Consider the following 25,062-nt stretch of genomic DNA (forward strand, 5'->3'; position numbering starts at 1 on the left):
TTATGCAAAGTATAGTCAAAAGGGTTGGGATCAGACAGGTTAGGGTTAGGGTTGATGTTAGGGTTAAGATGTGGGTTGATGCAACTCCTCACTTTATGCTCAAGTACTCCCCCTTCAGTGCTCTCCTTGTGCTTTTTTATCCTATCAGCAAAACTAAAAAGTAACACACAAATATTAAATATATTAGCCTGATTGTGGAAAATCAGATAATTTGTTAAAAGTGTCTGAAACATTATACTGGAGATGTAAGGATAGACAAACAGGCATGTGCCAGTTACAAGCCTCAACCCAGTTTGTGAGGGAGGCTCTGCTGTCTCCTGCCACACTTCACATCTCGTCCATGTATTTGAGCAGGACTATACGCAAATTCAGCAGTTTTGACCATGAAATCATTGAAAATACTGGGATCAGAAAGAAAACCAATGTAAAGCACAGACCAAAGAACTCAAATTGAAAAGAACTTTATTGAATCTTTGTTTATTTCTTACTCTTCATAGTGAAAGTTGAGACTGCCTGCCCACACACACCTGGTATAACAGAAAATCTGAGCTCAAGGTTTCTGAAAGTAAAACTTAAATCTGGAAAACATAAGGAACTAGTCAGTGAAGAATAAATAAATGACACTGGTTGACTATAAAATTGTCAAAACAAGTCATGAAAGTCATCAAAATCTGCTTATTATAGCAAACAAGGCAACAAACCCTTTATATACAAAGAATATCTCAATGTCATCAGTAAAGCATGATATGCTGCCCTCTCTTGTTGGAAACTTCCATCATGTTTCACCTCTAGTTTGTTTCATTGAATCTGTAAGCAAACAGTGATAAGCTTGGCGGACAGCACACACAGTGTGTCACACTCTCACTGAGCCACAGAAGGAACTTCTTTTGCCGGTGCTGGTGGAGGAAGAGGTGGAGGGCATTTAGGAGCTTTGAGTCCAGGCTTTTTCAGAGGTGGCTTTTTCACCTGGCCTGCCTGCTGGCCTCTGGGTGCTGGTGTTGGCAGGGTCCTCATCTCAGGTGCAGCCGGGGCTGCGGTGGGGGGTATAGGTGCTTGGAGCTTTGGAGGAGCTGGGGGTTTTGGTTTGGAGTACTGAACCGTCAGCTGCTCGTTGGGCTGGAGAGGTTTGTTCATGTTGAAAGATCTCTTGGCTGGAGGGGGACAGAGGAAGAGATGGAGATTACAAAGAAAAAGACAACCATCCAGAAAAAAGTCCAAAAAGTGAACATTTTCTTCAAGTATGCTTCAAGTAGTATTGTTTCTTTAAAGTGGTGACACTCCAAAGCTTTGAAAATATAATGAACAGGAACCCTCGTTTTAACACTTTACAGGGCAAGGAACTGATTCGGTACACACCACACATCATAAAAAAGAAAATCTTTGAAAAATGTCACAAAAGTAAATAAAATACGTCCTGTGTTTTGTCCTCCATCAACACTCTAGGGCTGACATTTAAAAATTCAGCATAGATCAATCATATATCAATAAGTGCCCTGTTAATTGCATTAACACTTGAATAAAACAGTAAATAGATCTGTTGTTATTGCCAACTTGGTCTAGTATGATCATGAGCTTATGCTGGCTAAAGGCTAATCAGTCAGATTTTTTTTCTTTTTGTTGTGCTTGTTTTCAATTGTATGCATGGTTTCCTGTCTACCATGTCACTGTTAATGGAAAGTTATATAGACTGCTGTTCAAAAGCCTCAAGTTGGACTCCATTGTTTGATAATATGAAGCGCCACATATTCCCCATGTTGAAGGGTAGCTGTAGTAGCCACTTGCATGTCACAGAAGTTTTATAATTTCACTACAAACTCAAGTAATGTGTTGAGGAATGTAAGTCATTGACTTCTACACACACATGTACAGATATCTGACAGCTTCATCGAGCCTACCGTTTATACTCGTCTCTACTACTCAAGTATTTGATGCTTCAGCCAAAAAGATTTGATTGATTTAGATTAAAAAACTCCACTTTGGGTTTGTTTCAAATGCTGAAATAAAAGCTACTTAAAGGATAAGTTCGGTTTATACAGCTTTTACATTGTTTATAGAATTAAGTAAAACAAAATACTCACCCAGAAGGCTTTCGGGAGATATTTAGATCCAAAATCGTGCAGCGGACATCCGTATAATGGGATCCATTGGGGCATAGACAGCAGCACTCCTAAAACTGCATTAATCGTCCAAAAACTTGTGTTTTTCCCCAATATTCCATCATGGTCCGCTCCCGGTTAGTCCTCTGCTGCAGTCTGTGTCACTGAGTGTCACTCCAGACAGCGCTGTGTGGCTGTACTGACCTCTGAACTGACGAAGACTTTGTTTACGCTTGCCCCTCAAAGAAAGGAGGAAGTGTAGTCAGCTCTCCAGAGAGTACTGCGCAAACGTTAACAAAGTCTTCGTCAGTTCAGAGGTCAGTACAGCCGCACAATGCTGTCTGGAGTGACACAGACTGCAGCAGAGGACTAACCTGGAGCGGACCATGATGGAATATTGGGGAAAAACACAAGTTTTTGGACGATTAATGCAGTTTTAGGAGCGGCTCTGTCTATGCCCCAATGGATCCCATTATACGGACGTCCGCTGCACAATTTTGGATCTAAATATCTCCAGAAGCACTGCTTGGATCAGGAAAGCCTTCTGGGTGAGTATTTTGTTCTACTTCATTCTATAAACAATGTAAAAGCTGTATTAACCAAACTTATCCTTTAAAGTTTAAGGAACTTACGTAACGACAACATTTGGAGAAACATTTAGTTTACATTGAATTTTAAATCCGTGGATCACTGCTTTACAGATAACATACAATTGTAACATTGAATAGTGTGACACGTGAAAACAGGTAAATGTTTTATCATGAGACTTTTGAGGTTACGTTTTTTAGAGCACCAGTGACAGCAGCAGAAAGATGACACACAACCATAAATAGGATATTTCGGTCAGTGGTCTGAGACTTCCTGTTTCCTGTGTACTTCCTGGCTGTTACAACAAGAGCAGAGGATTTATTTTTTCACTGTCAGCTTGACCGAATAAAGAGCCGCTCAGACTTTAGAAGCGGAACAGCATGAAGTAAAGAATCTGAGTGACTGTTACACCAGCCCAAAATCAGGAGTATGTGATGGAGGAAAAGACATCAGGGCCTCTAAAAGAAGCATTATAAATATTTAACACAGGAAGTCTGGTTTGAGTGTAATATGGGGAACTGCTTAGCCTGTAAAAAGAATGAGTGATAACATATCACTGCATCATGGGAACTGTAAGCCTCCTTTTTGGGAAAGTTTGATCTGAATTATCAATGCAAAATCTGGATATTCCATTATCTGCTGCTTCGATTTGAAAATGCCAGTGGAATTTGTGAGTAACCAAAAGAAGGTAACGCTCAGGTAGTGTAATGCAGCAATTGAGTACATGAAGTAAAAGAAGAAATTTCTGAGCTTTAAGTTGCAGCAAGCTTCAACTTACGTTTGTACGGCGAGGTGATCTTCACAGATGCTCTGGGGGAATCAGGAGGTGCCTCCTGAATCGGCTCCAGCTGGCTCTGATCCGAGCACTGCCTCTGTGTGGGACTCCGGACCTGACCTGGGATTGGTGCTGTTCCTGTCGCCTTGGAAAGGTTGGCTGTGGAGCTGCAGGAGGCAGAGGTGCTGGAAGAAGCGATGGGATTGTTATCAAATGAGGAAGCGTTGCCGGATGTTGTGTTTGCATGTTCTGTTGCTGTCTCTGCTGCAGGGTTGGACCAGGTGGTGGTGCCACTGCGACTTATGGAGCCAGATTTCACCAGGAAGGAGACGCCGCTGTCCAGAGAGGCCGCACTAACAGAAACGTCAGAGTTTTGTGAAAATATTGCAACAAGGGCAAAAAACTTCAGAGTCATGCTAGCAGACAAATACCATGAATTGAGTCTGAAACATGATTGCTCCATTGCAAATTGTGTAAGCAGAGAGTGATACCTGTTTGACTTTGAAAGAGGGGGGTGATAGGAAGAGCAGGAGGATGCTGTCGATGAAGAGGAGGAGATGGTTCTGCTCAGTCTCTCCTTTTCTGTGACCTGAGACTGCGCAACAGGAGACGGCAGGCTCACGTCTGGTATCTCTGGAAGTTCTGGTATCTCAAAGGATACGGCTTACCATGAAATGAAACAATGAAAACAAACACATTAGCGCTACTTTAACAGAAATACTGAACCTGCTGTGTACAGATAAGTTTGTTTCCTGTGAAACGGATGCATGTGCTTTCATTTCACCCAAAATAAAGTTATCAAGCTGTTTCGAGCGTGGGCGCAGCAGCACACAGCAGTGCCTGAAGTATGGAGATTACAGAATACTCAAAAGCATCACTAAATCATTTAGACGCTGTTTCTAGAGAAATGACCATGAATAAGTATCAAGCTGATGCTCATCTTATACTTGACACTACAAGAGATTTGAATAAACCCCCTGATAAAAATGATTTTTTATTTACCTTCAGGGAAGAGACTGGAGCTGTACTGAATCAGAGGCTCAATGACAGTCACCACCTGGACCGAAGAAGCTGACGCCATGTCCAACAGAGCAACTTCTCTAAAGAGGCGAGGATGAAGAGGAAGGAAGGAAAACATAACGAAAACGAGGCTGTTATCATTCACAAGAAAATCAACTCATATTACCACAGGAAAACACAAAATTATGTCAGTGGTTGACAGAAAATCCTACATGCAAATGAAGTTTCAGTTTAGCTTTTAGGCTATTCATGTTTTCTATCAACCTAGTTGTGGTAAATTTCCATTTCAGTTGATGGTGTGTGTTACGAAAGCTCAACCCTTCATATCAGGATATTTAAAGGACAGCATGCAGCCTGGGGAATGTTTGTACATTGTATGGTAGTACTACACAGACACACTATGGACACTACTCACCCTTCAGTTTGTGGCCAGAGCAGGTTTGGTCCCAGGACGATGGCGATGTTACTGGGTGTCATCTTGTTTACAGCCTGCTGCTCAGACAGCAGAGACAGGAATTGCACCAGGTACCTGACAGAGGAGGGGAGAAAGAGACATGAAAATAAGCTTGAAGTATGTCAGAGCACATGATGAAACTGTTAAAACTGTGCCACAGTGAACACATAGAGTTGTGGGTTCACAGGATGACAGTCCCAGCTAAGTGTCATATTATCTCATGCGGTCACTGCGTTGTCTTGGTGCTGTTTTTCTCATGGTTTAACTTTTCAGAATAACTAATAGACTGAAGAAGTGTACTTTGACATGCCAATGGCTGTGAGAGTGTACTCGAGAACAGCTGTTCTTTTAGTTCAATGCTAAAGTCAGCTTGTAAACACCAGAGTGCTAATACTAGCAAGCTACGCCAAGTTGATACTTAAACCTGCTAACATTGTCAAATTACCAATGCTGCATTTATCTGTTTGTTCAGTTATAGAGTGAACCATGTTCACCATTCTTGTCTAGAGAATTAGCATGCTAGCATTTGCTAATAATTTGCACCAAATCTCTAAAATCTTTAGTCTTTCGAAACCCTGCACTAGACTAAAGAACAAGAGTTACAAGAATTTTTTTCTGTGGAACAACACTGCTATCAGTTCAGCGCTAAAGCTAGCATGCCAATACTAGCTTGCTAAGGCAGTTTGATTCTTTCAACTTGCTAACATTCCCACAATGGTATGTTTATATCTGTTTGTGAATTCTGTGATTATGTTAACCATATTTACTATTCTGTTTTGGAGTGTTAGCATGCTAACATTTGATAACAAGTGTTTAATGTTTACTCAATATTGACTTTCTGCTGCAACCAATCAAATCTAAAGAATCTTTCTGCTACGGATTATTAATGTAGTTAAGCCAAAGTTGTCTGAATGTTATTATTCTAAAAAATATTTTTACATTTTCAAAATCAGGACAATAGACTACAGAAGTGTCCTTTAACATACAAGCAATTCTTAGAGTTCAGTGCTAAAGCCAGCTTGCTAACACCAACTTGCCAGTATTAGCTTGCTAATGCCACTTTGTTATTTTAAAGTATGACCATGCTAACATTTACTCATAAACGTAGCGCCAAATATGGAGTTTACAAATTAATAACCTGCCGCTGCAACCAAAGAACCTGGTGAATTTTGCAGCTTGGGAAGATGAATATGTGCAGTACAATTTGTACTAATTTGTCTGAATGGAATTACTTTTGATGAATGTATTTGTTTAATATATTTCAAAACCTCTTCAAAGGGCTACAGGAGTTTCCTTACTCATACAAGAAACACTAAAAGACCGTCCTCTGGAACAGCACTGCTTTTACTTCAATGCTAAAGCCAGCTTGCTAACACCTGTTGCTAGCCAAAGCATTTGAATGCCTTTTTGCTTGTATTAGCTAGCCAATGCCAGTTTGATACTATTAACCTGTTTACATCCTTAAAAAAACATTGCTAACATGTCTTTGTTGGTTTACTGAGGATGTTTCATCATTCTATTTTAGAGTGCGGTCACATGCTAACATTTGCTAACCAAAATAGCACCAAACCCAATTTTAAACAAATACTTTCTCCTCTTCCTGACATGCTAACACTTTTAAATAGATTTTTTTTTTAAACCAGGAACCAGAATACCCACCTGAGGTTGTTGTAGTTTTCAGGTGGGAGTTTCTTCAGTAGAACTTTGAACTGCTCCAGCTTTTCCGTCAGGTCTTTTTCTCTATCAAGACAGAAAGCAAACTCAAGACACAGACTTAAAACCATCAATCCCAAAACTGATAGGTGTACAGGAGAAACAGACTCACCCTGCAGCTTTAAACCAGTCATTGTAGAGTTCAAAGGTCATTAAAGGTTCAGGTAATTCCCGCAGGTAACATTTCAGAGCTCCTGAAATGACACATTCGGAAACAAATCATCAAAATTGTGCTTTAAAAGGCAGAAGATTGTTTTGGTAATTGCTTCCAAATGTTGTGTTGCTAGGTATAACAACTATGAGCCATAACGCTGTCTTGATATTGGCTGTTTCCCTCGCTGTTGCTTTATGTATTTAATAAAATCTTTTATAAGACTGTTTTTGCTTCCAGACACACAGGAAACTGCATTTTACATTACTGGAAGTTACTGCAGGAGGTTTATTTACAGAAAAGTTAACAAAAAGGGAGAACAGGAAGCTAAATGAGCTGTGAAAGTCACGTTGGCAGAACAGGGAAGGAGAAAGTAGAGTTCCCACAGCACAAAGCCACCAAGAGGAAATCCCTACCAGCAACAGCATGAGGGTCCATGCTAAACTCGCTGTGGTCAACATTTTCTTGATCCAGGCAGGTCTTCAGCCTCTTTACAACTGAGGCTGCTGCTGCCAGGCGAAACAGGCCCTGAAGGAGGAGGGTGAGGAAGAGGAAGGGGAACACGAGCAAGGATGGAGAGAAAATGATATCAAAATCTGTCCTGTTGAAGTCCAGTTAACACAAACACCAGGAAGATGTTTTGGTGCTGTGAACCTCTTAACTCATCCCCTGTCTTACCTCCTCTCTCATGCCTGTTCCCAGCAGCATGTGAATACACTCCTCAATGGGTGCAGCGATTTCTCGTTCACTTTTTGACAGATGAGACAACAGAGGTTCGCCGTAGACCTTCAGCTTTGAGGGGCCTAGGGGTGCCCCTGTGGAGGAAGCAGAAAAGTTTGCATAGGAAATAAGAGCACATGTAGAAATACTGCAGTGCAGCTACGAAATGCACAGACGGGTGTAAATCAACTTCACCTTTATCGCTGTTACTTTCTTTAAGCTCACTGATGTTTTTGTCCAGGAACTGAAAGGAGAGCTTGTGGTACTCTGCCTGCAGCTCGAGAAGCTAGGGTCAGAAAAAAGGAAGTAAAATACAAGTGCAGACCACAGCGTTAGAGTTATTTCTACTGAACAAACCTTTATCAAAAGATCAAGTTTTCAAGAAGTGTATCTCACATGTATGAAGTAGTTAGCGTAGTCTCCCTCTTTAGTTGCAAAGTGGTACAGATCTGCAGAATACTGGTCCTGCAGAGATGAAGAAAAGGAAACAGTCTTAGTGATTTCTTAAAGGTGCCACAGGTTTGTTATCCTGCAAAGTTTTACCTTGATGCTCTCCAACCTCCTCCAGGCTTCTTCCACTTCCTCCCTGAGTCCATCCTGCTTTGCCTGGGGACCCGTGCTGGCTTGACTTCTACAAACAGAAAGAAATGTCAGCTGTATTTATAAATACGCTGTGGCAAAGATAGCCCTAACTTAGGCCTGTAACTCACCTGATTCTTGCATTGTTCCAGTCTGTGGTAAGCTTTGCAAACTGTTTCTTGTTCTTTAGGATTTCTGGTAAATCGTCCTGGAAAGTAAGCAAAAAAGTCATGCAAGACCTGTGAGGACAGTACCAAGTCTGGCCATGAAATCTTTGTGATTTTGCGCTAAGTCATGTTTTAAAGCAAAAATGTTATCCTGCCTTCATTAAAATCACCTGCTGAGAATTTTTCCCATAAAAAGTAAAACATAAATTAAAAAAAAAAAAAAACTTGTTAGCTTGTGGGTAATCGCCTCATCTGACACCTAGCCCACAAAAGCGGTTTCAGGGCCTAAAAACATCTGTATAAAGGAAGTCAGTCTTTTTCTTATAGTTGGGGTGTGGAGGATTTTACGTCATTAAAATGACATGCACCAGCTGGAAGAAGAAGAGGAAGAAGTAGAAAAAGAGAGGGGTTGATGCTGTGTGCACAAGTATTTGTACTGACAGAGGCATTTGATTGCCCCTTGTTGCTTCAAGAATTTCTCTGTAATTTGTTTTTTTGTCTTCATTCAGCTGTGACAAGCTGTCAAGTATTTAATACATGGATATGAATAACACAATGACATATTTTAAAGCTGCACACAACTTGATGAACATATATTAAGAATGGAGAAGCAACATTTTAAACCAAAAATGTTCATCTATCAATACACATGTACAGGAAGTAGCACCATGGTGAAGTAACAGTTGTCTGACACTTTATTTAAAACCTGCTGCCTGTGTTTTTGCATATGAAGGGAAAATTAATACAGTGTATTCTTGGTCATAGCTCATGTTTTAACGATGGGTGGGACAGCAGCTCCCCTAAAATGATCCCAAAACTTTTGGATTTCATGCTGCTCCATGGCTCCAGTATAAGACATAGACTCCTCCATTTTAGCCATTAGATAATGGTTCAAACTAAAAACACTATGTAGAGAAGTTTAGTTTCAATTAGTCATTTAAAGAGGGGTATTATTCTTTTTTTGACTTCATACTGTCACTCTGGGGACTGATTACCATGATTACACTGGTATTTTAGAAAACCCTTATTTCCATGTCCCAGATTAAGAAACCCCCTTCCTCTGATTGGCTAACCCTCTAGAAGCCTTCTAGATGCAGGTCCATGGGCAGACTTTGGTGTTTGACACCCAACCCCCAACATGTCATGAACTGGTTAGGAGACCCTTATGTGATGACATCATCATTCCAGCAGGTCTCATTTTGTGCTGTTTTGAGAACAAACAATTTAAATGGTTTGCAGAAAGATTCAGGAATTTCTTCAAAATATGAAAATGTAGTGATTTGAAAATTTGCAAATGCTTAGTATGGACACCAGGCATGTTTATTTCATAACCATGTTTAAAATATGGGAAAGCTTCATACTCCCTGTTGAATGTTTACAGAGGGGATGTTGGGGTGAGACATTGTGATTTTTTTTTACAATATGAGGAGTGTGTTGCTTGTCATATTAATATACAGTCAATAAGCAAGCTATTTTGTCCGACAGCTGTTCATGAGCCTGCTCCACAATACAAGTTAGACATGAAACTCACAGTATGAACCAGCACCGTGCTGTGTAAGAACCCGTCTCACCTCACTGAGCTTGTTGAGTGGCTCCAGCACTGTCTTCTCCACTTTCATCTCAAAGTCTGCCAGCATGCTTGCTAGCATCTTCTCCATGAAACAACACATTTCCAACACTCTCCTGCAACACACACACACATGGGCGCACACACAAACTTTTGGTCAGTGACACCTAAACTAAACACCTGACATGGAAAGCAGCTAGAACCAGCTATCAATATAACTGTCCTCAGTTGAAGACATTTACAGAACCAAAGTTTCAGTTTAGCAACAATGAGTAGATCCTCTTTCAATTTAAGAACTGAAAGAACTGAAAACCAGTAAGTTCAAAGTCACAAGGTTTCCACATGACAGCAGCCAACTCAGGTATCATTTAAGGGTTCATGAAGGAATTAAATAATCAAACCTGTCACCTTATAGGGGACTCTGCATCAAAGTCTTTGAGGCTTTCAGCCATGCTGATGGACAGCATCATCAGAGGGAGCTTTTTCTGCAGACACAGAAATAGAGATAACACCTGTCACATTGTAGATCACTAACATTTACTCTGTTCTACAACCAAGTGTAGTTTTCAGATGTCCTTGTGTCAATAGAGCCTGTCCTTTAATGTTTTTTTCTATCACTAAATTATCAGTGCATAATTAAAGATGATAAAAGTCGTGTCAGGAACCAGTCATATAGTTTAGGACTTGTCCTCGTTGATGCAGTTGTTTTCATACCATTCGTCTTTCGGCCTCCAGCCCGGCCTGGCTCTGCATGCAGCCCTGTAGCTTCTTGTGAAGGACCTGAGCTGCCTTCTTGGCTGGCTCCACCCGCTGCTCCACCTTTATACAGTCAGAGAAACACACAGAGCTAAAACAAAGACTTAGTCTATGATAATATTTCATGACATGAGTTCACTTGTTGTTCATTTGTTTGATTTCAGCTTTTTCTTTATCATGCAAGAAAAAAAATCTGTCACATGAAATCTGTTGTGTGCTGTAAATTTCAGAGTGACAGAGTGACAATGCTCATATCTAAATTCAGGATGTTGTTTCATATTTAGTCAGAATTTCACAAAGAGCAGCTGAAGTCAGAAGTTCTTTGTCTGTATTATATCACGTTATATATCACAGGGCAGTGTTCATTTTCCTTACCAGAACCAGGTCTTCATGTAAAAGTTCAGTGGCATCTTGTGACCTGCATGTGAAAAGATGTTGAATAGTAAATAACAAGTTAACAGTTTTGGTTTAACAAACTTGAACCATAGCAAAGGTGAAGCTTTATCAAAAAATTTTGCAGATGACATGTCTTTTGTTTAAATTTTTTTCTTCTTTGTATTGCTTCTTACTGACTTTCTAATAACAGCACATGAAAACAGTTGGGGCATAAAAAATACTGAACTACAGCAATCATAATTTCCTTAATAAAGCCCCAACCCTCTCATTTCTTCCTGTCACCATAGGGATGGGCACTGAATTGGGTACTTTTATAGGCACTGACCAAATTCTGTCTGTAGTACAGCGTACCGATTTACGTAAAATTAAACAGTGCCATGTTTAGGTACCTAAATGCATCCTTGTGACTGTGAGAGTGGAAAAGTAGGCAAATTTCCATGCTGGACATGAACCCAACAATCAAGTTTGTAAAATTTAAAAACTTTAAGATTTTATTATCAAAATTAGATGCTTGGCCTGCATCCGGAGAGCGCAGGCCAAGCATATTGTGATTGTCACCCAACATGTTAAAAACCCTATCTCACAATGATAAAGAATCCTTTAAAAAAAATCCTGGATCCAGACGGTGATCTGGATCACTTCCAAAATTAAATCACTTTTTCCGTACCCCATTTTGAACATTTCCTTAAAATTTCATCCAGATCCATTCATCAGTTTTTGTGTTTTGTTGTTCACAGACAGACAAACAAAAAAACAGACGGACAGACAAACTCTCCCAAAAACATAACCTCCTTGGTGGAGGCACTAATTAAAAGTTAACACCACACAAACACACAAAAGTACAGAAAAATTGGTGCTGATGAGTAGCGACATTGATTGCCAGGATCCAGGCATCGGTACCATATCGTTTCAAATGTGAAAGGTACCAACCCCTAGTCATCAAGAAGAAATAAAAATAAAATATAATGAAACAACCCAAAATTTTAAAAAAGGGTTATGGTTAGGATGATGCTAAGTGATCATGATACGTTGGAGGGGCGGGCCTCAAACACCAAGGTCTGCCCATAGACTGTGTAATATATGGAAATAGTCTATGTGATGTCACTGATCTGTTTCTGATACAGAGTGATTAAATATTCTGTTGGAGGAGGTCGTATTGTAAATGCTGACTCAACAGGAGGGCTTTAGCCTCCTGACTCACAGCTAAAGGCTGCCAGACCTGTCAGTCACGTGAGCTGTGCCTCTGATTGGGTAAACTTGTGACCTTGATATCTCAGCCTTTTACAGTGTGTACCGATAAAGAAATGAGCCATTCAGACCCAAGCTGTTTTTGAACCAGGCTAAAAATATGTTTTTGTTAATGGCGTAAAAGTCTGCTGTATGTAGTTTCTGGTCTTTCTGCAGCCAGCCCCAAGTGGACACCCAGTTTTTAGCTCTTCTCCATAAGCTTTCTATTTTTAAACAAGAGCTTGCCACTTGGCCCGACAGGCCTCCAGAGGTCTAGTCAATCAGAGCGAAAGGCGTATGTGGATGAGGGAGCCTTGGAGAGACAGCAGGTAAAATGAAGCATTTCAGAGAGAGGCTGAAATAAGGGTTAGCTAAAACACCAGTGTGAGAAAAAGGGGGTTTCTTTGAGCTGCAAGTCATGGAGCTCTAATACTACCAGTGCTCAATAAACCATCTTTACCACTTTTCTCTTGCTCTGTAACAATGAAAGTGATAAACACTGAAGCAGAAAGTACCTTTTCTCTTACCCACAAGTGAGGACATTTTTAGACCCGATCAACAGACAACATGAAACAAACTGCAGCCGAAGTGCGGGGGCAGCACCTTAGTTTTACTTCATCAACAGTTCTGTGAGAGAAGGTGAGGCTAGAAAAAAACACTGTGACCCAGGCACAACCGTTACAGAAAGATGGGAAGTGAAAGATGAGTTGGGAGATGAAGAACAACAAACACATCTGTGGTTTTGAGAGCATCTTCAAGCTCTTGGCACAGCGAAAGGAAACCCAACCCAGTTCACAAAGAGGTTAAACAAGCTCAAACCTAGCCAGGTGTAACTTCTTATTTCTACCAGTGAGCATGAGATGTGTACAACACAAGGAGGAGAATTCCCCAATGTGTCTGAACTACACATCAGTTTTTCCCACCTCTGATGCTTATTCCAACTTTTTCTTCTGGGGACACACATTAAAAATATTCCACAGAGATCTTTGTCACAATTCAACATGTGAGCAGATGTATAGGAAGTTTTATGAGGAAAGTAAAAGTGCAGTTTTTTGAAGATGCTCTTCCCTTAAACAGGTATCAGCATTGATAGTGCTGGCATAATGAGGTCACTCATTGACATAAAAAAAACTCTATTCAAGATCACAGACTCTCTTAAAAAATAGTGCTCTCACAGTGATACCACGTTTGTTTTTTAAGAGTTGACAAAAAATGGTGACATCTTGTGAAACTAACTTTCATTAAACCTTAACACTTCCAAAGAAGTCTCATTGCAGTGGGTACTTTTCATCACCTTGCCTGTTGACAATGTGGAAAAAGTGTGTTCCTCTATCTTAGGAAAAAATGACAGATACAAAGAGCTACTGAGACTCAATTATCTCTGAGAAGAAACCCTCTTGGCAAGGACCAAACCATCAACACTGCTGCTTATTGGGGGACTCTCCATAGCGCAGTGAACCCCTTTAGAGGTGGAGAAGGAAAGAAATAAATAAAGGGGTAAGAGTACAGTAAGTCCTGAAAGGTAAGTGAGATATTCAGATCTAAATACTTTTACAAACCAAGCTATGAATATTGTCTATTTGTACAGTAAAAATAATCTTTTCTGGCTCGGTGTGTATGTGGCTTCCTGTGCTTCTGCAGCCAGGTTTAATTAGACTTTAAGGAACTGACTTTTATTTCTGCATGGGTTTCATATTTTCCATATTTACATTAAAAACCATTAGGCTTCACAACGCTCTAGTTCAGTAGTTTTCAAAATTGGGGCCGAGGGCACCTGGGGGCCCTCAGAAAATTAGAGGGAAGGGAAAAACAGGGTCTAATTATTATTTCATTTCATTTTTTTTTAAATTTAATTTGATTTAATCTTTTTTTAATTTTTGTACCCAGGACATATAACACGTAAGGTGCCGTAATCATTGGATTCTCAAGTTTCCAGTTCTACCAAGCTGTGCTTTGTGTGACAGCTGCAACTTCAGCATGACAATGTCATGATCTGTGTGGACCTGGTGGTTTGCACCTGTTATTCAACTATCTACAAATCTAAACTGAACTTTGAGGCGCTTTCACTGTCTAACTGACAATATGTGAGAAAGGAGTATGCCACCTTGGCTGACAGAGCCCTGAAATGCTTTCTCCCTTTTCAACGACCTACTTGTGTGAGTCTGGTTTTTGTTCATTAAAAATGTTCCAGCTCTAAACAAATGTAAAAAAATATTCAAAAGTGAATAAAAGTAAGAAAATGTATTCTTAAATTTGAAAGATTTTTTTAAAAGATCCTCAAGAGGACATTCAAGGATCTACAAATTTGTTTTGTTTTGCTTTTTTGCATCAGCTTTGTTTTTCATCACCCGAGGCAGTCACTTGATCAGAATCGATGTAAATTCATGTTTTAGGATGATAAACTTGAAAAGGTTAAGACATTTATAAGGTGCAATAAATGAAACTGTAACTGAGTGTGTGGGTGCCTCTAAATTTTGGTGTGCCTGTATTATTTCATAAGCGGTATCAGCACGAGGACAAATTGAGAACTGGGTGAAATGATGCTCCAGTTGTAGAGGCCCAGACAGCACTACTGCAGATGCACAGCTCGTAGGTTTATTATCAAACCACAGCACGTCAGAGGCCTGCACACACACACACACACACACACACACACACACACATACATACACACACACACACACACACACACACACACACACACACACACACACACACACACACACACACACACACACACTGAAACATTTAGACCTGTTGCATGCAAGCTTGTACAAAGAAAACCAGGCGGTAAGTAGGAGTGTAATTCGGTCATGTGCTCATTTGCAAATGTCACTGTTATGCACAGCACCAACTTTCTACATCAGCCGTCTTCAGACCGTCGAACAGTGTCACAAACTTGAGTCACTGTTGAAGTGTGAGGATATTCAGTGGTTTTCATTTGTAGATAAGCTTGAGGTTTCCCCATAAAACCCAAACAGCGTGCTTTAGTTTAAAGAGGAACCAGCAACTGTGGTGTTTCAGCTTACCACACACTTTAGTTCTGTGTTTGCAGCAAAATACACAACAAAACATGGAAACCAATGCAAATTCAACATGTCCTCAAGGCGACATGAAGCACTGAACACCTCTTTTGCAGGTGGTAATGTGTAGTCAGAAAGTCCCAAAAAGATTTTGGTTTTAATTGTTTGAGATCTGAGATCCCCCCTTGAGATCTGATTGGCCACCCCAGCCTACAATAGGCTTTTTTACTTATTTGACTTATCCAAGGTTGTACTAATGCTGAAGTCAACTCCGCTGCAATATTAACATTTTAACCTTAATACTTTAAGACCCCGATTTCAGCCTCTATCTAAAATCCTTCATTCCAGCTGTCCTTCTAAGACACTCCACTGTTGCCATGATATAAAGTCATCGTCACTGTGTTAATCAAGGCTGATTTTCTTCAACAGAAATGATACACTTTTTTGCCCTTGAACTTAATTGACCTACGGCTAAGCCACGCCCCCTCCAATCACTCAGACAATCAATAAACATTCAGGCCATGTCCACATGAAGCCCGGTTAACCGCAGTTTAGTCATGCACTCAACATTGTTCATGAACTTCCAACAAACAAAGAGAGATGTTAACAACGCTGCTAGCTAACGTTAGGCTAACTTTAGCTAATGCTGAAGGAAACCCACAGCATTAGTAAGACTGCAGGGGTGGTTTTAGTGTTAAAGACTACTTTTTTCTTTACAGCAAAGTCACAATAAACTACCTCAAATACAATGGCAGCTTACCTTAAAACAGATGCAGACAACCTTGTTCATTTTATTTACGCTGAGTTGATGTTGTGGTTTACTGCACAACTTTATCCAAAGAAGACACTTTTCTCTGTTAACGTGTCTTAGAGAAAGGGTTAACAAAAACCCCGTCAACCAGCCTCTCAGGATATCTTGTGTTGGAGTTTAATGTACCCCATGAACACCATTTTAATATTTTTGAACTTAAAGTCTCTGTGAAAAACCTCACAAAACCGAACGAAAACTGACTTTCATTAATGCTTTTCGATGGATGCCAGGGCAGAGAATGTCCGAGTGTATGGGAACAGCTTCACGCTCCGTGATTGGCTCATCGCGTCTGAGGGCGGGACTTAGCCACAGGTCAATTCACCTGTTAGTGATGTCATGTTATGAACAAATCTCCCCAGCATCATGTGTGGATTTATTTTGATGAAATAACACGAAAGAGCATCCTGCTGTCTCATCCTGGCGTTTCTCCAGCACATAGGCCTATTTACTTTACAATTCGAAATATGGATCGTATTTGTATAAATGTTCAACATTTTTGATATTTTGCTTGTTCATATAATTTAATAAAAAGGGGGAACTACTGCCTCCTTAAAGATTAAATGATTTCAGATTTAAATATAGCCACTGTTGCATTTCCATTTAAAGTTAAAGCATTTGATTTTCAGTTAAGATTGTAAGGATGAAATAAATGCTTTTAACACGTGTGTGTTCACACATACTTCATGCTACCCTTGCAACAGTTATTGCCCCACTTTGGCAAACCCCAGTCCGAAACCAGCATGGCTCCGCCCCTATTTTGATGGAGCCATAATTATTCCTAAAGGTCAATAAAATCATTTGCTTTGAGTTTGGCATTTGAGAGGCAGCTGTTGTGCAAATTCTAGGAAAACATTTTTAAGTAAAAGTAAAACTTTGTTAAAAAAAACCCTTCTCTGACTGACTTCGGAAGGACTCAGTCATACAGGAAAAATAGTTACATGATATAGATAAGTGCCATAACTATATACATATTTATAATGAATATAAGACTAAGTTACTTTGATGAATTTTACAGCATTTAATGTAGCTAGTATTAGCCACCATTAGCTAATGGAAACACTGAAATAAGCAACCTGTCAAAATATGTTACAATTTACTTCCTTGTGCAAATTTTTGATTACCAGTGGCTGCCCGTGTTTGTTCTTTCCAATTGGAGACTTTTTGTTAGATTTACTTAATTTAATCAATAAAACTTTGCTTTTTGTCTTCACATGTGGTTCCAAAGTCCCTTGAATCAAATCTACATAACAGTAAGTCTTTATGTTTTGTTTTTTATATCTTTAATGCAGTATGTTCTACAAAAGTCGAGCCAAAATACAGAGAACTTACTTTGCTGTAGAGCCAAGCTGCTTCAGGATGCTCAAAGACTGACGAAGCATGCCGGCTGTGGAGTCAAAGCAGAGTTTCTTCCTGACCTCTTGTTCTGCTCCACAAGAGAGATCCAGATCCAGAAACCTCCACCCAGGGTCACAGCCGAGTCACACCATCAGAGAGAGGTGATAAGGATGGGTCACCTTTGTCTTTGTTGTTGTTGTTTGTGTGTTTATGTGTGCGTGTTTTGGCTGTGGGTCGTTGGGTCTTGTTTCAGGGGTGTGCTCAGCCGTCAGATGTCACACAAACAGTGAATGAGGAAGTTGCACATGTTGTCACTCGACAGAGGGGAAGAGAGATTTTGTGAGGTTTGTCTGTCAGTCCATGATTTCTCAGTTAACTCATCAAAAGACGACTCTGAACATTCTTAGTAGAGCAGAATAAGTGAAATAGTGTCGAGTTATAATGAGATGTTTAAGACTTTGCTTCATTTTTTAGATAAACTAACCAAATTCTGTCCAAAGGTAAAAAAAAAAACATTCTGCTTTGAAGCGTCAGAGCATGTTGTGGTTTGTATCTACTTCTGTAAAGGCTGACATTGTGTGTCTAAGAGTAAAAGGATGTGACGAGAACAAAAGAGGAAACTATAAACGCTGCTGCCTGTGACAGTCTCTCTTTTTCAGTTAAAGTTAAATATTAGCTCCTTTAAGGCCTCCTATTTCTTGTTTTTCTTGTCTTTTTCACAAAAGTTAAACTTTGATTCTTTTTTTATAGTTTTTCAAGTTGACCTCTTCTGTCTTTAACTGACTTTATTTCCTTTTTTTGTTTTTGTCAAGTGAAAATCAGGGACTACAAGCTTAAAGCCCAACATTATCATGTCACTGAAAAAAATAAGGTTTGTTATCTAAAAATGTGCTTTAAATTTGTTAAAACAACATGTTGGATGTTTGTTTAAAGGTGTAGTTCGCGTCTCTGTTGGTGTCATAGTATTTTATATGACATTTCTACCATTTTTAACCAGTTAAAGACCCAGTCCCTTTAAATTGTCAAATGTTGTTATCACAAAATCATGACAAGTATTAAATAATTCACCTCCCCAGAAGTTATGCAAGTGTACTGATGAAATAGGTTATTTGTTATGAAATATCATTTTAAAGTTTATTGAAAAAGTTTCATTTCTAAAGTTGCTAACATGGGTTTTGTTGTACTGAGCAAGTCAGTAGGCCCGTAGACGTCGATCATTTCAAATTCCGTTTTTACAGTGAAGTAGACTGCTAAAACAATAATCATCGTAACTACACCCATTAAATTGGTCTCAGGTGATAACACATAATGTCATCCACATTCTCACTCAGCAGTGGGACTCCACAGGGATGTGTGTTGAGCTCCCTAGCATACTTGCTGGTTGCCCACAACTGTAAGTCATCAGTCATCACTTCACATGCCTGATCCAGAACAAGCAGGATTGTACCTTCAGAGGGCAGGAAGCTTTTTGTTGACTGGTGCAAGCAGAAAAGCCCCATACATAACCCAATCTTCATAAACAGAAATCATGTAGAGACTGTACAAAGCACTAAGTGCATTTAGCTGACAGCCTGTCCTGGTCCCTGCAAACATCCTACCTGAAGAAAAAAGGCTTACTAAAGTGTGCTTTTCCAGCAGCAGCTGGAGAGGACTGACCTCAGTCCAGCCTCTCTTACCACTTTACTACACTACACAGAGCGTGTGTTGACCAGCAGCATCTCTCTCTGCCAAAGGAGCTCGAACAACTCAGAGAGAAAGCCCTTAAAAGAGGGGTCACACTGCCATCTATTGACGATCTGGCCCCAAAGGCCTGCTGATGGTACCTGTTGTTTTTTCCCCTTATTCATATTAGGCAGTGTGAAAGATTATTTCCAAATGTTTCAATTCTTATGTCTGTGTTTTAAACTGAAAAATGTGCAGAACTTTATTCTGCTCTGCATTCTTGTTGTTCAAAATGACAATTTAAAAAAAAGAATGTGAATGACATTAATTCCCAATAAGAACTTTGTGTACACTAAAGTAATCAAATTAAACATTTATTTATTTTGATTTTCACCTGTGAAGCCAGTATTTATCTAGTTATAAGAACTAACAATGGCTGTCCTATAAAGATAAATACTAGACATGTAACAAATCTTAATTGTGTGGAATAATCAAAAAGGATCAAATAAACTAACATGGTACTTTATCCTGCTGTAACCACAAAACATTATATTTTCAGCATCTTTTATTTTGCCTTTCAAATTCCAGTGAGGACAAAAAAATAGAGGAGTCTATTTCATACTTTAATATAAATAAGCAAAAAACTTGCTATTTTCTTTTTAATGGTATCCTGTGGAGTCAGCCACATTGCACATATCTAAATTTTGTAATACAGTCTAAAATGTACATCGTACATATCTGATGTTGTATTAATCTTAACTCTGGAATGAAGGATATATTATCCCACCTAAATCCCACATCAGGCTGACTTTCCCTCTTGGAACAATTGCACTTGACAGAAACAACACAGAGATCTTCCAGGTGCCTGTGAGATGATGAAGCCTAGTGGTGAAATAAAACGGCAATTTAAACGCACAGACAGCTTGGTTTAGAATGTCATCAGGAAAAAAAAACACTTTTTGTTTCATACCTTAACATCTTTTCTCAGGTTTCACGGTGCATTTTAAATCCATGATGAAGTCAATGAGTAGTAGAAAGAGGGAGCACTTACAGCCGTACGACCATACTCCATTTCTCAAACCACATATATGAGGATACGAACATGGGTGCTCAGGTGGAGAATCATAGCAGTCAGAACTGCCACTTATTCTCATCTTTGTGATATTCTGTGTTCAACAGTAATGATACACAATGAGTCTAAAGTGAGAAATGAGAGTGTTTATAGAAACGCCATGGAGTACAAATACGACATTTGTTGACAAGACCGGTGAATACAGAAGCACAACATGGTGATTCATTTCTTAATGACTTTATTTTTAAAAATGAATTCAAATACATGATGGGAAACTTGAGAAGTTTTATTTTTCATGCTGCAGCTACATTTCTCAACCTTGTGGTTCCAACAGTTTGTTCTTAAAGCTACTTCTATCTTGTAGGGATTACTGTTCCTGATTGAGGCCTTTCCAAATCCTCCACATCCTGAGTTATTCGTTTATTCTGTACACCTGAGCAGCGTAATCTATATAAGAGTTCTGCTGTAAATCCTCTCGCTGCTCAAATGCTGCACTTTGTTTAAACTGATTACATTTAAAACTGTGGATAGTGGTGCTGGTACAGGATCACATTACATTCTAAGTGTAGCTAATTGACCAAGAGAAGGTTTCGTGTAGCACTTTAATAACAGGGGAAAAAAAGACAGTGAACTGGTCTTGTGTAAACTTTGGAAAGGCAACAGAAGACACAATCCCTCCTTATGAACCACGCAGGTTCCTGTCAGAAACAGGGCAAGGCCACAGTTACTGCTTTCCAGCACTGATGTTCGACAACTTAAAAAAATGCTTCTTTTAGGCAATTCAAGTATAAGTCTTAAGTGCTTTGAGAAACAGAGTACAAAACACTTTTGAAACACTTTGAACTGTCAGCTATTACATATTTCAAGAGAGCAGAGTGTACATGTGCAGAAAAGAACAATGATGAAGCAAAAATGATCCACTTTTTATACATACTGTGGTAGAGGGTCTTTTAATTTTAACTGAAATGGGAAATGGGCTTGAAATCAGGGCATGACAAAAAGGCTGATAGAATTTGAGAGACATTTGATTATTGGGAAAGAATCTTTAGAAAACTTATACCTAAATTTTGTGCAATATATTCACAAACACTAAACTAAATTGTATAATTCCTATACATCAGTTTTTCCTCTGAATAGTGTTCTTTTCTCCATCTGTCACTGATTTGACTTCATAGGAAGCAGGTGAGATGGAAGGAAAAGTAAAGCACCAAGAAATCCTCATGCATGCCCACTGTAAAATATCTTCAGTCATTTAGTTTACTTGTACAAAGGTAAAGATTTATGAATTAAAAAGGAATGAAAATAACTTCAGCAGCTCTAGAATTAACACCATCGTCAGCAGGGAAGAGTGAAGAGGGAGTGAAGCACTTGGTAAATCTGCGAAAAGATCCTCTTAAAGACCGTGAAAGAAAAATAGAGGCATCCCAAATGTTGCAATCCTCTTCATCTTGCTTTGCTCCGCCTGTTTCCTCTGTCCTGAAAAAATGGTCATGGAAAAAAAACAAACACACCCCTCCGGTTTGAAGAGAGGGAAAGTTTAGGAGCATCCCTGATCTGATGCCACTCACACTGGTCCCCTACTCTCCCTCCTCCTCCAAATCTCCTTCTCTTTCCTTCCCTCTGAGATTGAAGTGCATGTTGAAGCTTGAAGTTAAGGACTAACGCTTTGCTTTGGCTTCTTCAGCTTCTTTTTCTGAAAATGAGAGAAATAAATTAAATGAAGTAAAGCTGTTGAAAATGACAGTTTGAGGCACATGATTTTTTTTTTTTTTTTTTTGCTTAAATGCTACAACACGGAGCAGTGCATGTATGATCAACAAGTCTGCTCACCTTTCCTGAGTTCATCTCTCTTCTTGGCAGCATCCTCCCTCTGTTTCTTGATGATGGCCAGCCTTGCTAGATCAGCCCTGGCCTGCTCAGTCTTCCCCTCAAGATGTAGCTTCATGTAGCGTTCCTTTGATTTCTGCTTCTCTATCTCCTCTCTGTTGAACAATTTCAACTTATTCAGAAAAGTGATTTACGTGGCCAGGGTTGGCTACGTACTAATATTTTAGATACTGAACAAGTACTATTTTCCTCACTGACGAGGTGACACCTACCTCTCCCTGCGAGACAGCTCTCTGGGAGCATCAATGTCTAGCTCAGTCACCTTCCTACTCTTCTGAGACACACGATTGGGGTTCTCAATCTCTATGAGCCCCTCTACTCCACTCCTCTTCCTGGCCTGTGCACAAAAAGGAAGATTCTTAGCATCAGAGCCACAAGAAACTGACAGTCAAGGGAGGTTAATGACAGCAGAGGCTTGTAATCTCATTTGTCAACATTCTTCTGTCGATCTGGAACATTTATTTATTGTGTCATTTCTTTCTCACTACCCTGGCATTACTCACATCGCTTTCATCCTCACTGCTGCTCTCGCCCCCCGATCCTGAGGAGCTCCCCTTCTCTGCACCAGCGCTTTCTTCCTGTTGACATACACAACCATTCACATCAGATGTCTCCTGATGGTAATTTCACATCTGCAAAACTAGACCTGTCACGATAATCAATAAATCAATTAACCGAACGTTACATAAAAACGTCCTCGGTAAGTTTGCCAGCCTTGATAAACTGACACGTGCATGCATGTTTGTTTTGTTTGTTTTCCTCCTCTCTTTCAACCAAAGAGGCTGAATGAGAAGATGGCTCACTACGTCTATCTTTCCTAACATCTGGGTGCATAGGTTCTATGGAGGATTTAGCGGATTTATAGAGGAGTGAGCATCTGTCAAAAGTGCGATCTTTAGGGTGAAGACGGGGCTGCTCACTCGTATACACAGAGAGAGCTGAAGCGAGCGTCCTGAGGGGTAAGGAGGAAACACACGCTAATATGAGTGATGGCACGAAAGATACGGTTCTTAAGCCGCCTGCCACAGTCCCAGTGTGGGAATATTTTGTTTTTTATCAGAATGAACAAAGTGTGAGCTCATGAACATCAACGAGCTGATATGTCGCATTTGTTTGAAAATAGTGGTGACGAAGAAGAAGAAGGGGAGGTGCAGCGGAGCCTTGTTCTTTGACAATTCGCTCTTACTGAGGCTTTTGGTCTGCAAAGTAAATAGAAATAAAAGCGCCAAATGGTGGGCGCTCAAAGACAGCTACATTGCCAGAGAAATGCAGCCCTTCAATACGGTTGAAAGCCAGAAATGTTAAAAATGTTTGACAGACAGTACGGATTGACTGGGAAAAAGTACATGTTACAAACAATTCAAGAACTGTATAAACTCCCTTTTATTTAGGCTATAGTTTTTATTATTGTTGTTTTTTTTGGAGTTTCATTTTTTCTTTAGAGACAGGGTCTATGTTTTATTGTTTATGATTAATATTAATTATTTTCATTGACATATTTTTTTCTAAAAGAGAGTCCATTTCATTTTTATTGTATTTTTTTCCTCGTTCTTGTTTGTTAAGTTTATTATATTTTTTGTTTAATTTATTTTATTTAAAAGATCCTGACCTTTTAGTTAAATACTCTTAAAAAATTAAAGTTTCTTGCTTTTGATATGGTGTACTCACTTTATTATCCCATTTATCATAATTACATCAATGAAAAAATGGGAAAAAAATCAAAATAATATTGACAATAATATCGTTTATCGGCAATAATATTTTGGAAAATTATCGACTAGAAAAATTTGTTATCGTGACAGGCCTATGCAAAACAGACCAGTGGCTTACCCGCTCCTTCTGTTCTTTCATCTGTCGATCAATCTCCTCAGGGTTGCTGAACTGCTTCCCTCTGCCTTTGTGGCTCCTTTTTCCTATAACACAGGTTGTCAGCGATGAAAGAACAGACTGCATTGCCATTAGATACAAACATTTAAAAAGTCTGTGAAATACTGTTCAGGTGCACTATTAATCCTTGATTTCACACTTGATGGTAGTGATGCAACATGGAATAAGATCACACTGCGTTTTTGATTTTATATTGCATACAGTGACACCTAAGGTAAGCACAGATGCCCCTCCATTTGCGCACATCTCAGGTCGTGAAACGTATGTAAACTTCGACATTACGGCTGCCATACAGTTGAAAGGGCAGGGTTAGTGTGGTGGGAGACCCACATGACGTTCACCGTTAACCCACTCACCACCAGCAATGACAGCAGAGGATAGTTTTCTGTGGTGAGTCAGTGACGAGATTGGAAAAACGCAGTACACACATGAACAATCAAAATCTCCTCAATAAACAACTAATGTTATTTATCAAGGGTCGAATTGAAAACACTCGCACAAAGTGAACTGTGGTGGTATAGAGTGCACATGTCATAATAGTGGCGGTGCTAGACATAAAGTCTGATCACTCTGTCTAAAAAAGAGCCGGTAACTTACAAGAAGCTGAATAACAGAGTTCAGGCTGAGACTTTAAATAGACATTCAGGTAAAACTGGCAGCCCCCTGCTTTATTTTAGCGCTCATATTCGTAAATACACCCAGCTAACCGGTTAGCATGCTAAAGCTAAGCATGTGAGAGTTCCAATGGGACTTCATACTACTTAAGCTAACCCCCGGCTAGGCTACAACTCGCCTGCTGAAGTCTGACATTTAACAAGAACCATTGGGGTAACACTTACCACCTCGGGGCATGATGAAAGTTTAAGTTTGAACACGTGAAGTCAGCTACGTTGTAACAGTATTTTTGACTGCTGTACACTACAATGTAAATACCCAGAAGAAAAGGCTAGAAAGTACTTCGTCTCTCCCGCTGCCGAATGCCCTGTCGTCAAAAGGCTGCATTGACTGACGACAGATTGCGCCTGCGCAGTTGTGACACTTAAACGAATCACTACGTCGGTAATTTGACTGAAAGGTCCATCCACCAATTAAAAGAAGACAGTTAAAACTCATAGAGGGTTGAAACTTTCATTATTATTTTTTCAGTTCTGCTGAAATGATGAATGCGTCGTTCTG

At 39.6% G+C, this 25,062-nt stretch overlaps 2 protein-coding genes across 3 annotated transcripts; both read right to left on the minus strand.

Moving 5' to 3' along the window:
* Nucleotides 1–445: 445 nt before the first annotated feature.
* On the minus strand, nt 446–17,644 carry sh3bp1 (SH3-domain binding protein 1). 2 transcript variants are annotated; one of them, XM_074663203.1, is made up of 18 exons: nt 17,373–17,644; nt 10,962–11,004; nt 10,545–10,649; nt 10,239–10,315; nt 9,835–9,946; nt 8,228–8,304; nt 8,061–8,148; nt 7,914–7,982; nt 7,713–7,803; nt 7,476–7,612; nt 7,214–7,325; nt 6,759–6,840; nt 6,593–6,673; nt 4,895–5,008; nt 4,462–4,559; nt 3,951–4,122; nt 3,463–3,812; nt 446–1,151 (listed from the first exon to the last, which is right to left on the minus strand). In XM_074663203.1, exons 1-18 carry the CDS (start codon nt 17,420–17,422, stop codon nt 862–864), a joined length of 2,148 nt encoding a protein of 715 aa, XP_074519304.1. In that variant the 5' UTR covers nt 17,423–17,644; the 3' UTR covers nt 446–861. The 2 variants fall into 2 exon arrangements, with proteins under 2 accessions (XP_074519304.1, XP_074519305.1); XM_074663204.1 differs by lacking the exon at nt 17,373–17,644 and adding an exon at nt 15,993–16,274.
* Nucleotides 17,645–20,365: 2,721 nt separating this feature from the next.
* Nucleotides 20,366–24,898, minus strand: pdap1a (pdgfa associated protein 1a). The gene is made up of 6 exons (XM_074662479.1): nt 24,726–24,898; nt 23,830–23,912; nt 22,503–22,577; nt 22,212–22,336; nt 21,943–22,094; nt 20,366–21,805 (listed from the first exon to the last, which is right to left on the minus strand). The coding sequence occupies exons 1-6, from the start codon at nt 24,736–24,738 to the stop codon at nt 21,771–21,773; spliced, it is 483 nt and encodes a 160-aa protein (XP_074518580.1). The 5' UTR covers nt 24,739–24,898; the 3' UTR covers nt 20,366–21,770.
* Between the last annotated feature and the right edge of the window lie 164 nt (nt 24,899–25,062).

Source organism: Halichoeres trimaculatus, unplaced genomic scaffold (genome assembly GCF_033239565.1).
Source record: "Halichoeres trimaculatus isolate MK-OKI-2021-1 unplaced genomic scaffold, fHalTri1.1 fHalTri1_scaffold_23, whole genome shotgun sequence".
Taxonomy (NCBI): Eukaryota; Metazoa; Chordata; class Actinopteri; order Labriformes; family Labridae; genus Halichoeres; species Halichoeres trimaculatus.

What these genes read in the sequence shown, in the direction of transcription:
- sh3bp1 (XM_074663203.1), bottom strand. Translation starts at nt 17,422, where the DNA reads ATGCTTCGTCAGTCTTTGAGCATCCTGAAGCAGCTTGGCTCTACAGCA. An exon ending in TACATGAAGACCTGGTTCTG is followed by an intron (nt 10,650 to 10,961) that starts GTAAGGAAAATG and finishes GACTGTATAAAG; the next exon opens with GTGGAGCAGCGGGTGGAGCC. An exon ending in GGACCCTCATGCTGTTGCTG is followed by an intron (nt 6,841 to 7,213) that starts GTAGGGATTTCC and finishes GTGTCATTTCAG; the next exon opens with GAGCTCTGAAATGTTACCTG.
- pdap1a (XM_074662479.1), bottom strand. An exon ending in GCAGTGAGGATGAAAGCGAT is followed by an intron (nt 22,337 to 22,502) that starts GTGAGTAATGCC and finishes TTTTGTGCACAG; the next exon opens with GCCAGGAAGAGGAGTGGAGT. An exon ending in GAGCTGTCTCGCAGGGAGAG is followed by an intron (nt 22,095 to 22,211) that starts GTAGGTGTCACC and finishes ATTGTTCAACAG; the next exon opens with AGAGGAGATAGAGAAGCAGA.